Source organism: Crocuta crocuta, unplaced genomic scaffold, assembly GCF_008692635.1.
Source record: "Crocuta crocuta isolate KB4526 unplaced genomic scaffold, BGI_CrCroc_1.0 scaffold107, whole genome shotgun sequence".
Classification (NCBI taxonomy): domain Eukaryota; kingdom Metazoa; phylum Chordata; class Mammalia; order Carnivora; family Hyaenidae; genus Crocuta; species Crocuta crocuta.
This window is the reverse complement of record NW_027531877.1, coordinates 990,673-1,006,351: the sequence shown is the minus strand read 5'-3', so window position 1 is coordinate 1,006,351 and position 15,679 is coordinate 990,673. Positions and strand designations below refer to the sequence as shown.

Below are 15,679 nucleotides of genomic sequence, written 5' to 3'. Positions count from 1 at the left end.
GTGGCCATGAGTCATGAGAGGAAAGAGATAAAGGCAATTAAAGAATTCAATGGGAAACCAGGACAATGGTAGTAGCTAGGACTTGCTGCTCAGAAAAATTCCTACCAACTCCTTTCGCTAAAATAACTAGTAAAACACTAGGCCTCAAAATCTACTACTTATTCAGCCTCAGGTCTTAATAAAAAAGACAAGTGACTGCAAAAGATAGAGAAATACTAAGATTGTAGTAGAACAACACTTCAGGATACTGAACCAAGTGAAATAAAAACAGACATCAGGAATAATCAGACCATCAAAATTAATATTTAAAGGCAGTAAAAAGAACATCCTTTTGCTATTCTGTTCTTAGAATAGAAGCCTCCCAATCACTGAAGTGTAGTGCAAAAAAGGACAAAAAAGGAGTTCTGAATACAACAGCTCATAGCAGCAAGACAGCTAAGGGCCTATGGACCGACCACTCCAATATAAAAATGGAATACATTAGGGACAGTTAAATTGTTTCACTTCCAATCTTCCTTAAAACAAAGTACTACTATTTCTCCTTCCTAAGAAGGAAGGGAACAAAGCATAAGCAACACAGAGCCTCCAAAAAGAAGTGCGATGTTTTATTAATCACCTTCTGCCATTATCACCACAGGTACCCCATAAAAACTGGCAGTTTCCTGCCTTACCACACAGGTTTTTAGAAGCATTCACCTGTAAAAAGGCAAAGTCCCTCAGCCAGCAGCTACTGTCACTGTTATACTTCCCTATCAGAATTCACCCTAGCTGAGAAAGAAAAGACTTATAAAGCATCACTTATATCTCCCTATTAAGTGCATTTCCCCCCAAGGTGTCCAAAAAATATCAAGTACAGCCATTAAAAATTGTCTCCATATTAGGTGTACCTTATCTCTTCAGTTACTTTTTGTATCAATCAAATGCAGTAAAATTTGAATCTACTGTGATTAAATTTCTCTCACTTATGTATTTCTTTCAGGATAAAAAACACTAATAATTTCCAAGTCCCTGAAAGCTAGGGTACTTTTCTTATTCTCATCTATTATCCAGGTAATAAATAATCCAACTTCTAATCACCTATAGAGATAACTAGGCATCTTCAAACCAGTATTATGTCAAATAATCATATCAATAAAATCATTATTTAAATATTCTGGGGCTCAATCTCAGCCTACAAATTAAATAGCAGCATATATATAAAGAGAAACCTGCCGGAACTAATAGTATACATATTGATAATCTTTTAAACAAATTAAAGAATTTTCTCTCCCTGTTCCTAAATCTGCTATTAATCCGCTCCCATCTTTTTAGAAAAGGTCCAACCTTGGGGCCTCTGTGACATTATAGCAGAAAATTCTCTTACCTTTCTATTTCTATCTCCACTCCTCATTCATCTGCCCGTATCCCATTCTAAGACCTACCTACCTCTAAATGAGATTACAGAAAAGTTCCTAGTAACTTCCTCTGATTCAATATTAACCCCCACCCCAAAAAAAGAATCCTATGAAAATCTTCCAGAACACTCACACTAGACTCTGGAACCTGGGTCCATTTGCTTGGTTCATAAAACTCTCTGTAACCTAGTCTCCCTCTTATTCAATCTGTTAACCAATATAACGCCCCCTCCCCACCTCAGAAGAACTTCTTAACAATCCAATAAACTGTATTTATTCTCATCTCCTGACCTCTTTTATGACGTTCCCCTTACCTGAAAGACTGGTCTTTACTTTCCAATCCACTCAAATCCTACCACATATGCTTCATGGTCAACCTCAATACCCACAGTCCATCCACTTACTTGTCTCTCCCTTTCTTGAATTCCTACATCTTCTATTTCCACTGTATAGCTGTGCATACTACTCTCTAATTGTTTCACATGCATTATTCTTGCCTCAGTTAGAAAAACTGGAAGCCCTATAAGACAGGGACCAAGCCTTATACTCATTTTCCAAACCCCACAGCACCCAGGGTTATTACTGCTGGTCAAGATGAACAGCTACCTCTGCACTTCCCAGTTTAGCTACGTGAATTCTACTGATGGAAATTTCTGTTATTTTTTAACCCAAAAGGCTTAATGTCAAAAACGTATTTTAAATAACATGAAAGATAATACCTGAAACACTAGATCATTTTGCAATGCAGTCCCTACCTGTCCATTTCTCTCACCCCTAAACAAAAACACATGCTGGCTGGTACTCACTTGATACTGTCTGCGAAACCGAAGAGGCAGTTGTTGTGGTAGAGGTGGTAGAGGATGGGGTGGATGAAGATGTTGAAGTGGACACTGCAGGTGCTGGGCTACTGGTGGTAGGGGTGGAAGCCCCTACTGCTTGTGCTTGTACTTGCGCCTGCACCTGCGCCTGCGCCTGAGCCTGTGCTTGTGCCTGGGCCTGGGCCTGGGCCTGGGCCTGGGCCTGGGCCTGAGCCTGAGCCTGGGCCTGGGCCTGGGCCTGCGCCTGGGCCTGCGCCTGGGCCTGCGCCTGAGCTTGTGCTTGTGCCTGAGCCTGGGCCTGTGCCTGGGCCTGCGCCTGGACCTGAGCCTGGGCTGCAAGCATAGGTGTCAGTTCTGACTGCTGAATAACCTTAACTCCATCTGGTTTGGTCCATGCAGATTCACGTGTCCGAGCATTATAATAATAAACCTGCAGAGGAAGCAAAATCATTGATATCCCAGAATCTGTCAACTGTCATTAAAACACACTAATGTAACTATATCATCTTTTAAAAGGTATTTAAAAAAAAAAAACTTAGGAAAGAGAAAAAAAAGTAGAGAAGAGAAAGTGGCTATTGTTATATTATGAAACTCTAAGCAATCTTCCCTTCTCTCCCCTTCCCCTCATTTCCTATAACGAGCACTGTATTTTTAACACAAAAAAGAAAATCGAGGTTATATTTTGTGCAGAAAGTTAACAGCAGGCCTTAGACTGCTCTCCTCAGAAAGACCTGCTTACAAAGTTGGCCTCTGACTGGCATTTGGAAACCTAAATTTTAAGGGGATTCCCATCATTCCTGAAAACTCACAACTACCTTGGCTCAGGGGAGCTTCCCTGACAGACAATACTTCACACGTGCTGTCACCATTCCATGCTGAAGGAATTAAACATGTCCTATGTGATTCCACTGATGGGACTCCCGGAAGCTTGTGCTTGGTTTCCTCCAGTCTTTGCCCCATGCACCTTTTTTCCTTTGCTGGTTTTGCTTTGGATCCCTTCACTGTCATTAGTCTTAGCTATGAGTACTACTATATGCTGAGTTCCAGAAGACTTTCTAGCAAACACTAAACTTCAGAGTTGTTTTGGGAAGACATGACACATATTTAAAATACAGGCTTCCAGAATCACAGATGAACATACAAAAGCACGCCAGACAACCTGATGTCTGTGCAGAAGTCCAGTCCAGTGAGCCTTTCTTGAGGTCTACCCTATCTGGTGCTTATCTGAGTGCTTATTTTAACTGGCAAGGCTACTGTCGTTGATCTGCATCTGCCAGAACTCTTAACTTTCACTCTCTTGTCACCAAGAAGATCACCATCTAAATCCACTTTGTCATTTACCTTCCCATCTGGAGTTTTATTTTCAACCCAGATCTCCTCAGTAGGAGGCAGTGCTGGAGTACCAGGAGCAGTCACAGGAGGCATTCCTGGTGGAAACATCATACCCGGAGGAGGAGGCATAGTTCCCATAGGTGGAGGCATAAAAGGTGGTCTCTGTTAATTAACAACAATAATGGTCACTTGAACTTATGTATTTTACCTTCAAATTAGGACATTCTACCAAAACATCAAGTACTATAAGACAAACTAGTTTTACTGTCCATTCAGATACATTCATCTAGGTTATATAAGTCAAGTTTCTCTTGAACAAAAATGACCACTAAACAGACCGGAAGGAAATACGTGAAAATACTAACAGGGTGAATAGCATTATGGGTGAATCTTACTTTATTCTTTATACTTTAACTGCATATTTCATACACTGGGCACTGGATTATTTTCAAAAGGAAAAACTTGAGTTACAGATCTATTTTAACACTAGGCACACCAGTGCCTCCACAGCTCACCTACCACAGGAACCAACCATAACAGAAACATTATTTTATAAATAAGTTTCTAAGAAAAGAAAAATCAGCTATACCTAACCCTTTATTTTCTTTTCCTATAAGAAATAACTATAAGCTAGGAAAATATCCATCATTTTCTATTTTTTTCAAGCAATACTAACAATGTAGCTCAAACATAAACATCAGTAGCTTTAAAAGATACAGTAACAGAGTTACCCATTTTACTTTTACTGGAAAATAAGAATTTAAACATATCATTAAAATTTTTTTAAAAATGCCTGGAGCCATTTCTGATGCACTCCTATCTGTGATTAATTCCTTCATTATCAATTCTTCTTCAATGACTGCTGACACAAGACCTTGAGCCAAAACAGTTTAACTGAAACTGCGATAACTTAGCAGAAAAGTGGCCTGATATTTTAAAAACAGATTCAGAACAGGAATAAAAAGATTCCTTCTGTAATCTATAAGTAACATTAAAATTCAATTATTCAAAGCATCTTAATCTGTATAATGCAATGGTCATCATACTAATAATGTGAAAATGCATTTCCTTTTCCTAAAAATGTCTTCTTTCTCATACTCCAGGTTTTTCTGGATTCAGTTTCATGTCTTTCCAGCATCAGCACATAGACCTGTGTTCTATGAAGTACCCATCCCAAATACGTCTCATGCACCATTAGCTGGAAATCATTTGGATTTAAAGTAAAACCACACAATGATCCACCGAGAACAAGAAAAGCAACACAACATTAGAAAGTATCACATTACAACCTCGAATTTATTTCCATTAGAGGGTTACACTAGTCCATTACATTTTATAATATTCTACAAGTAGATTTAACTCTTGAAAGCACAAATTAGAAAAAAATCCACCTATAACAAGTTATACCAGAGCCAGTAGGTCAAAAAGCTATTTCTTATTCTAATCTTCAAGGAAATGTATAAGCATTTAACATTTTGTTTGGGGGGGAAAGAGGGTAGAAGTATCCATTACTTGAAAGGCAATACAATTATTGAGCAAAATACTAAAACTTTGTGTCTCTTCCATAAATATAACCCTATCTACACTGAGTTAACATCACTTAAATGCTACATCATTACCCTTTTCTATTTTTAGTAAGTTCCTTCTTGATTATCCAAGCTAATGGAGGGCAGATGACAGCACTATATTTATTTGGTTTCAGGGGTGTGCGGGCTGGATAAACTAAGAAAACAAAGATATATACACAAACAAAAAGAATACATTCTCAAAAGTAGACGTTCGAGACTTAATACCTTCATGACATCATTTCAGACAACAACTGAGTCTACATAAACCAGAGTGGAATATTATGCTTCAGGTTAAAAAGTTTTTATTTAAAGAAATCCCACAATAATTCTATTTCTTAAATTCTAAGATAACCCTAATTTTCCCCCCAGGGAGAGAAAATCTAAATCCTATCCTAGGCATCATTTTCCTGGGAGAATTGCTCAGAAATATAAATACTTTATAATATTTAAATATGTATACTTACTGGCAACATTTATCATTAAAAATATATTTCCCCCACTCTATATACTAAGATTTCAAATTTCATTTCCATAAAGACAGATTACTAGAGACAATTCTCAAGATACAAGGCAGGTAAGAACACCCTGATTCCTAGTTTTATATGTATGTTTTTCTATGTTTTTTTCACCATCTAATAAATTCCCGTTTGTAATTTTCATACTAATTATGTTACTGCTGCTTTCAGAGCAACACATTTACATGTGGACGTTCTCTTTAGCTCCCATTTTCCTATACAACGAAGCTAAGAACCAGTTTTTAAGCAAAACTCATACACAATTATCAACACTGACCCAAAGACATGACAACTTCTACATTCTTTACCTGGAGGTGTGGAGGGCCCATTGGTGGAGGAATCCCTCCTGGAGGAGGCATTGGCGGCATATTGGGATCAAAAGGAGGACGTCCAAAGGGGGGCCGAGGTGGTGGTGGAGGGCCTCGCATCATACCAAAAGGTGGAGGAGGTCGCATGAGAGGTGGTGGGCCTCGCATCACTGCATTTGGTGGGGGAGCTGGGCCTCGGAACCTCAAGGCCTGCTGCTGAGCCATCCTGTGTGGGAAAGGAACATATAAATTTTTCCTTCTCAAAAGTGCAAAAATGTGGCTATTCATCTGTAATTAAAATCAAATATAAGAGGCCCTTAAGAGCAAGTGGAGCTGGTAAGTCATCATTTTACAACCATCGTGGTAAAAAGCACATCAGTAAGAGTGATCAGTGATCACCAAATCCAGAAGGAAATTTGGATGAGGATGATATCTGATGGTCTTAAAATGTCTCCCCACATGCTAGCCACAGTTGCAGGGGAGGATGAAGAAACACCAGCTACATATTAGGGAAAGTGGACAACACCCTGACCAGGTGATCAAAATTATTATCCTCTAAAAAGAATAAATGGGGGCACCTGGCTGGCTCAGTCAGCTGAGCTTTGGACTCTGGATTTCGGCTTAGGTAATGATCTCAAGGTAGTGAGATCAAGTCCCATATCTGCCTCCTCGCTGGGTGTGGAGCCTGCTTGGGATTCTCTCTTCCTCTCCCCCTGCCCCTCCTGGCTCACGCAAACACACACACACACACACACACACACACACACACACTAAATAAATAAATAAATAGGATAAATGAACACCATGGGACTGAGAGGGACACACTATCACCTATTCCAAGCAAGAATGGATAACCTCAATTAATAAGGAGGAAATATCAGACAAACACAAAATGAGGAACGTTCCATTAAAAAGGGAGAAGGCAGGCTGTATATTTCACAAATGTCAATGTTATACATAAAAGACAAAGGAAGGCTGTGGAAATGTTTTAGATTTTAAAGGAAGCTAAAGAGATGACAACACAATACTAACTCTAGTATGTATATACAGTATGTATATCAAGATTCTGTACTACAAAGAAATGCTATATAGGACATAATGAGTTAACGGACAACGCTGGGATACGGAGAATAAGCACTGTATCTGTGTAAATTTATGAAGCTGATAACTGTGTTGTAGTTAGGGAGGAAAGTATGGCCAGTCTTAGAAAACAGACACATGACTATTTACGAGTAAAGGACCATGGTATATGGATCTTACCCTCAAATGGTTCAGAGTAAAAGAGAACATGCATGCGTGCAAATGATAAAGGAGAGAGGTAAAATATTAACACTAAGTGTATTACTTCATTTTTGCAATTTTTGGAAATTATTTCCAAGTACAAAGTTTTTTATAGGGAGTGGTGGGTAGCAGCTAATGAGATCACGTGTATCCTTTAACTAAAAGGACAAGCCTCTCACTACACTGCACCCCATCCCATCTTCAACCTCTAGGTCATCACCCTGCTCTGTTTTTTCTACAGCACTTAAACAGATAGGTAGTTATCACATAAATGGTATTACCTGTCTCCTCTCACAAGTGCTTTTCTAAATAAAAATATTAACTCTGCTTACATTGTGTCAGGCAGTGCTCTAAGCTCTTTTGAAGTCATTTAACCATCATAATGACCCTATGAGGTGGATGCTCCTGGTGAGCCTTGAACAAAAAAGGACTGAACTGCATGGGTCATCCACTTACAGGTGAATTTTTTTCAATAAATTCAGTACAGTGCTAAATTATGTTCTCCTCCTTATGATTCACTTAACATTTCCTTTTCTCTAGAGTATTATATTGTAAGAATACAGTACATAATACGTTTAACATATAAAATATGTGGTCATCAACTGCTCATGTTATGAGTAAGGCTTCCCAGACAAGAGTAAGCTATTAATAGTTAAGTCTTAAAAATTAAAAAAAAAGGGGGGGGGGCACATGGGTAGCTCAATCCATTAAGTGTCTGACTTCAGCTCAAGTCATGATCTCACAGTCCATGGGTTCTAGCCCTGCGTCGGGCTCCGCGCTGACAACTCAGAGCCTGGAGCATGCTTCAGATTCTCTGTCTCCCCCTCTCTCTGACCCTCCTCTACTCACACTCTTATCTCTCTCTGTCTCTCAAAAACGAATAAATGTTTTAAAAAACATTTTTTTAAATAGTTAAGTNGGACAATCCCTAACCTCCATACTGTTCAAGGGTCAACTGTATTATCAACCTCATTTTAAAGATGAAGACATTAAGGCACACAAAAGTTAACTATCACTTGCTCAAGACCTCACAGCTGGTTCATGACTAAAACCAGGATTTGAACACAGGCAAATGACTCTTTCACACTATACCACGCTATGTAAGCCCCTCTAGAGAAGGAATTCTGTCTTGCTCTCCTGTATATTCCCAGCACATAGCAGGTCTCAATATTCGTTCAATCAGCCAATATTTAGGCAATATTGTATCTAAGTTACCTTACAAGTAGGGTATATAGAATATTATAAAAAAATTTTTTAATATAATTTACCTTAGTCTTTTCAATAGCTACTATAACTCTCCCTACATGTGAAATTTACATTTTTGTGCTCTTAAGATTAATGTCACATTCCTTATACATATCTGAAAATAATCATTTTCATACTCTCTCCTCACCAGGCTTTTCCAACTTTCCTACATTATTCAACCCTCTGCTTAAGATTATCCTTTGAACTTTCTCTAAATTTTCCACACTGTAGTTCAATTCCATCACAAAAAAAACTAAGAACCAATTTGCCTTCCATAAGAACTCTGGGATTGTAAACACATCCAAAAGCTACTATTCCAAGACTATTCAACCAAATTTGCCAATTATCCTGCATCAATATTACGAAGTATGAGGTAAAAATGGTGAGGACAAAGTAGTAAGGGTACTTGTATCAAAATAATCAGTCTTCTTCAAATTATAGGCACTCCCTAAAGACAGCAACTAAAGGAAAAGAAGTAAGGATTGTATCAAAATAATCAGTCTTCTTCAAAATATACCTACACCCTAAAGATAGCAACTAAAGGAAAAGTCTTAACCTTTGGGCAGAAAAAAAGTTAACCACCAAACAAAGATACTCTGTCTCGGTCTGAAGTTAATAATGTACCTTGATCTTCTGATAACCTTTCAATCCGCCTCTCTCCCTTTTTGAAAAATTTACAGTAATTCTTTCTTTAGATTTTCACTTCCTAGTTACAGGCTGAAGTGAAGTTGTTAGGCTTTCGAATCACAAAAAAAGTCAAATCAGGACTCTGCCTTTTGTTGTTAGGCTAGTTACATAATTTCTGAGCCTGAGTATACTCAGATGTAAATTAGCAGATGTAGAGAAATAAGATGTATCTCCTCTCTCTCTATTCAACGAGATAATCCCTGTGAAACATTTAGGATAGTATATGCTACACAGTAAACTATCATTACTTTCATTCCTCCTGGCAAAAACCAAGCACAGTACTCTACTGTCAATTTGATGAGACAGCTTAGCTTTCAGAAGTCTGACACTGAGAAGGACAGATACCATGTTTTCATGTAGAGGTGGATTAGGAGAAACTTAATGGAGGACCATGGTGGAGGAGAAGGGGAAAAACAGTTGGCGACCATGGTGGAGGAGAAGGGGAAAAACAGTTGGCAAGAGGGAGGGACTCTTGCTGAGAACAGACTGAGGGCTGACAGGGGTGGGGGAGAGAGGAAGAGGGGTGATGGGCATGGAGGAGGGCACTTGTTGGGATGAGCACTGGGTGTTATATGGAAACTAACTTGACAATAAACTATGAAGGGGAAAAAAAAAGTCTGCCACTAAAAATGGTGACAAAATTCATAGACTTTCCTCCATCAAGAACCTAATGTTGCCACCTTCTGACATCAGATACACAGAGCACAGATGCTGAGCTATTTGTACACACTGTTTCATCCCAACATCCTTACCAGAAATTTCAAGTTGGAATAAATGAGCCAACAAAGTACTTGGAACAGCACCTAACATGAGCTATTATTACTGTGGCCATAACACTAGTGTAATAATAGTAGTAAGTGTTAAATGGTATTGTTAGAAAGCTAGCTATACTACAGAGTTAGCTATATTACTATAATTACTATTCTAAGAATCTATATAATCTGACCCCTACTGACATCTCTATTTTTTGATCAAATACTTTAGAAGTTCATTACCTTGAAGCCTGTGCACTTGTTCCCTCTGCCTGGCATGCTTTCCCCCAGATGTTTACAAAACTGGCTCCTTGTCATTCAACCTCACTTCAGATGTTACCTCAAAGTCTTTTCCCCACCTCAAACCCAGTCCCTCTCTGGCTCGTTACCCAATTTGGGTTTTCAATTATGATAAATGCTATGAAGAACTCTTTCACTTGTTTACTTCTGTATTATCTCCACCCACTAGTACATAATAGCCTCCTGGCATACTGCTGCATCCCAGTGCCCAGTATAACTGTTCAAGCATTATTCTTTTAATGGTAGTATAAACTGGGTTCTTCCTATATACCAGGCACAGTTACATGGGCGGAGTCTGTACTAACTCTTTTAATCCTCACAAGCTTACCAGTAAGGTAAGTTTGGCACCAATTTTACAAAGGAAACTATACCACAGAAAAATAACTTGTTTAAGGCAGCTGGCCAGTGGTAGCACCAGTGTATTCTTACTCCCATTTTACAGTTGAGGAAACTGAGACTGCCAACTACCTTGTCATCAGACATAAAGTATTAACAGGTAAACAAAGACCTTGGATAAGAGATCTATACAAATACGACTCTATCAAAGTTTTCTTAATGGTCTTCAACCAGTAAGGGATGGATGGCATTTGGATCTCTGAATAAATTTTGTCTATTGCAGGTTATTTGCATCCCTACCACTCTTAGCCTTTTTGGAAAACAGAAGGCTACTTACATGAATAGAAGACCATTAGTATTATTTTTTACACAAGAACAAATGTATCTTCCTAGAAGTATTCTATCTAGACATACAATCTCCCCAGTGATGAAGACAATGCTGCAAATACTTTAATTGGGGGGACAAAAAATGCTGATTTACAGCAGTCAAAGTATGTGGTAAGACTGTGAGACCTAGACCCTACCAATTACTCAGTGACCTTGAATAAGTTTCTTCACACTTGGGAGGCTCATCTCATCTGATGTGAGGTTAGTTCAATCTAGAATTTAGATCAATCCCAATTAGCATGGAAGCCGCGTGAGGACAAAGGTTTTGGGTCTGGTGTTCAAGGCTCTCCCGCCGGCAGGTCCCTAGGTCAGTAACTGTCACAAAGCACACACTACATAGGTCCAAGAAGTAAACCACCTCCGATCTCCTATATTCATTGATTTACTGTATATTCATCAAATACCCCACTTGTCAGACACAACATGATACACATTAAGAATACAAATACAAAAAATAAGCCTCAGTTTCTACCATCAGAGAAGCCACATAAACAGGTCATTTCTCTTAAGCCATGAGGAATGCTAATATAAGTCATGTTATTTAAATAAAATAGTTTTTACAACATGCCCTGGAAGCAATTTCCATCCCAAGAGCCTAAGATATAAAGTATTTGCAAGAGAACATCTAATTTAAAACCCTACTCAAATCGGTTTTACAACAATGTCTAGACTCCTATTAATAAAGTCTAAAAGGCTACTACTCATTGTAAAGTTCCAAAATGCAAAGTAATATTCCCAATGACTAGGTAAGTATTCCCTTGAGATCACAACCAATAATAAACTTTCCATCACTAACACGGAACCACCCTGACAATGCACTTTGATCACTCATTACTAAAGTGTACATACAGGGTTTAAAGGATATGAAATTCACCCCTGAAAGAAAACAAGATTTTATGCCTGTCAGATAAGGATTTCTGTGTGTGACAATTCAGAATTGAGAAGACGATTTTTTTTCCCTGAACACTTGAGTAACAATACCCATTTCTTTATACAATTTCATCTTGAGCTCCAGACAATACTAAAGAGTCCTCATAACCTACACTGCTCTTTTTCAAACTGCTGACAATGGCACAATTCAGAATGAGAGCTGAACATCTGAAATGACATTTCTCCCTATTCAGGAAAAAAAAAAAATGTACCAAACATACATAAAGCTCAGTACCTCTTTTTCTCAAAAATCACTCAAGAATTTTACTTTATCAAGACACTTTTACTGTACCAGATCTGAATTACAAATTCCATAGGCACTGAGACACCAAGAATGAAAGGTCACTGCACTTAGGGCAATGGCGTAAGCAGGCGGATGGAATCGCGATCCAGATTGCGGGCTCTGGAGCCCGACTGCCTGGGTTCAAGCCACTTCCTGGAGCCACAATTCCATCAATGAGACCTTGTCCTACTTGCTCGACCTCTACGAGGTCCAGTTTCTCACCTGTAAGATGGGCCAGTAACTTAACTGAAGAGGGCTCTGGGTCTGTGGCCTGCGAACTGACAATAGCCAACTACCCGAAACGCACACAGGAACACGTACCAAACGGCTGTTGCTACTGCTGTTACTCGCAAATGCGGCACGAGGAATGAAAGGATGAGAGAGAAAGGAAGGAAACACACAGGAAGTTCAGAAAAGCAAGCGATGAGGCGAAGGAGGGACAGGACAAGACGCGGAGCCCCCCGAGGGCCGCGGAGGGCACGGGGAAGGCTGAGCCAGAAGTGGCGAGGGGTCCCGGGGAGTCACGTGCGGAGTGGAAGGGGTCGATGGGGAAAGCCCGGCCCTCGGCGGTGCGGAGCCTGCAGGAAGGCTNGGGGTCCTGGCCCCGAGCCGCCGCAGCTCCTCCACCCAACCCCCACCGCGGATCTCCGCGCGGCAGGCCTACACCCTAGGGCCCCACTGTGCTGAAACGTAGGGGAGGGCAGCGCCCCTTACCTGAGCTCCCCCGGGTTGAATCGCTCACCGTCCCCCCCGTCCCCGCCACGCTCCGCCATTACAGAGGGCCGCGTTCATCCACCCGCCGACTGAGCGTCCCCTATTGGCCTTTCGGATCGTCAATCCCGTGCGAGGGAGGCGGAGATCGCAGAGATCTATGAAATGATTGGTGAAACTTTCCATCAATCCTCAGGCTGAGGGCGGTATCTGCCTTACGATTGGCGGAATGGCCCGCCGACTTTGAAAGCGGTATCCAGACAGCCAGTTGATTGGTTACTCGGAGGCTTTACGGGAAATGAGACTTGAGCAACGAGGAGCCGCCGGCGCCCTCTCTCGGTAAGCAAAATTAGGTCCTCCCACGTACTGCCGGGCCTGCAGTAGCCACGTGTCTGCCGGCTTCCGGGAAAGCCAATTGTGGAGCCATGTTGGCCATATGTTGGTAATAGGGGCTTAGGCAGAGACCCTTTCCATTGCGAGAGCCAATCAAAATCAACCTGAATCGGGCCTAAGCCAATCACAGAGTTGCCTTGGAAATAAGGTATTTCCCAGCTTTTCAGAATCCAGAATGTTAGGTTGATAGCCGCGTTGTTAATAAAAGATTACTAACTACAAAAGTATCTCCTAGATTGTATTGCCAACTGATGAGTGTTAGAAGTTGCCGTATTAAGACAAGTTGGAGATGGCAAACCTGTACGCAACAGTATAAAGCGTCTGTCCTTCATGCTTCTCTGAAATCAACACACCCTGGGACCCAGAAGGAATTCTGTTTCTTGCTCTTTTTATTAAAGGGGAAATGTGAATAAATAGATAAATAAATGAAAATTTTAAAAATAAAGTTTTAGGCTCTAGGGTATTAAAGGCATAAAGATGATGAGCTCTAGCTATCATTAAGGAATTCAAAATATTCAAATAATAATAGATAGTTTTTACTCAGAACTAACCACATGTACCAGGCACTGTCCTGGGTATTTTCCATGTTATTAGCTCTTTTAAGTCTCATAAGCACTGAGAGGTGAGTGCTATGAATAGCGATAGTTTATACATGAGACTGAGGTACAGAGAACTTAGGTAACTTCACAGAACTAGTAAATGGCAGAGCGTAATAAAGGCTCTCTCTCTCTCTCTCTCAAAAATAAATAAACATTAAAAAACATTTTTTTAAAGTAGTAAAGGCTGAACATAGTTCTGAGGTGAGGAACTGGTGAAGGAAAGAATGCTTAAAATTTCACTAAGTACATGACATTCAAACAAACTGGAGTCTAGGAGTGGGAGTTAGATCCCTTTTTCAACATCAGCATACTTCCCCAAATCCTGCCAAACTATTCTGAGAATAATGTTGGTATAGATGGCTCATGAAAAACTTCCCCAGTGCTGGAAGGAAATAAAGCATTTCAAAATAGATATCTTATAAAAAGCAAATCACTGACACGTATAAAAGAGGAAATCTGTCAGCTTGAATGAATGGAAGAAACTCTTTGCAGTTGTAATGAAAGTTTTATCATTTCATAGTTTTATTACTTATGTCTATCTACATAGAGAGACATTAAGATATTTATATCTTATTGTATTATCTTCTTTTTAGATATTTAGAGCAGGCATACCTACAAATGTATATGTATCATATATATATGATTTTATGTATAATTATTTCATTGTTTCATTGCCGTAGCTTATTTGCATAAACATGAGCTTGAAATGTGAATATTTTGCACTCAATAGTTACCCAAAACATACAGCAAATATCTCATCTGAGCTGCATTTACAGTGAGCCATTTTATTGAATCAGTGTGAAAGAATAATTAAAGGGACTCAGGGAATCTTTCAAGAGACCAAGTGCACTTTCCTATAGCCAAAGCTTGATAACCCAGGCTACTGAAAATGTGCATAGCTGCACAGAACAGAAAAACAAATACCACCCTCACACAATTGGCAACAATTGAATTATAGAGCCTGAAACTTAGTCTGTCAAAGTGAGGTCAAGGGACAGCATTTGTTTAAGTCTAATTAATATCACTGGGGCTTTAAGTGTGGCTGCGAAGTCACCTTGTGGAAGGGACTCTTGAAGCATAGTTCCACCGCAGAATCAGGCTTTTCTTTTTAACAACTACTGTTTCTGAACACCTGTCTTAAACCTACAGTAGGTACTTCGAATACACTGTGCTTAATCCCCTCAACAGCCGTGCAGGCAGACATAGTATCCCCATTTTACACGTGGAGAAACAGGCTCGTGGGGACTACATAACTGGTACCAAGTGACATCCACACAGCTGATAAAAAGTGAAGCTGGGGTTCAAGCACCAAAGCCAACTGGGGACCACCAAATCCCACCCAAACCAGAAAGAGAGCATAGTTAATACATCACTTCCTCCTCTTTCCTCTGCACTGAAATACTTTAAAAGACTCTATTTGCTTCACTGAATCCCCAACTTCTGTTAGTGTTCATTCATCCAAGAGACCAATGTTGTCTACTGTGCTGTGCAGCTATATTATTCCTTGCTGGAAATAATGGTCTTTGAAATATTCCAAGGAACTCACATGTGGAGTCTGGCTACCTAACAGGCAGTATAGATAGCACTTGCTAATAGGCTTTGATTAAATGAGATCAGGATCCTAGTCCTGGCTCTATGGAACTACTGGCAGTGTAATCCTGGGCAAATTACTTGACTTCCCATAGTTTCAGCTTCTTTATTTGGAAAATAAAGAGTTCCCATGAGATTTTATAAATAACCATTTACCACGGCCTAGGCAGCAACGAACAGGCCTCAATAAATAATATTTGCTAACTGAGTTGCTTTAGGGCATTTTGCTAGCTGATTTTTTTACCTAAAC

At 39.8% G+C, this 15,679-nt stretch overlaps 1 protein-coding gene across 9 annotated transcripts in view; it reads right to left on the bottom strand.

Moving 5' to 3' along the window:
* TCERG1 (transcription elongation regulator 1) overlaps positions 1 to 12,920 on the bottom strand; it is a 60,170-nt gene extending 47,250 nt beyond the window's left edge. For all 9 annotated transcript variants that reach the window (XR_013337298.1, XM_077773021.1, XM_077773022.1 and 6 more), the window contains exons 1-4: positions 12,851 to 12,920; positions 5,936 to 6,161; positions 3,554 to 3,706; positions 2,201 to 2,642 (exon numbers count right to left, since the gene is read on the bottom strand). Coding sequence is in view for 8 of the 9 variants with exons in the window: in XM_077773021.1 (XP_077629147.1) it covers positions 2,201 to 2,642; positions 3,554 to 3,706; positions 5,936 to 6,161; positions 12,851 to 12,909 (880 nt within the window). In the remaining variant the exon portion in view is untranslated. The remainder of the gene's footprint in view (positions 1 to 2,200; positions 2,643 to 3,553; positions 3,707 to 5,935; positions 6,162 to 12,850) is intronic.
* Positions 12,921 to 15,679: the final 2,759 nt, after the last annotated feature.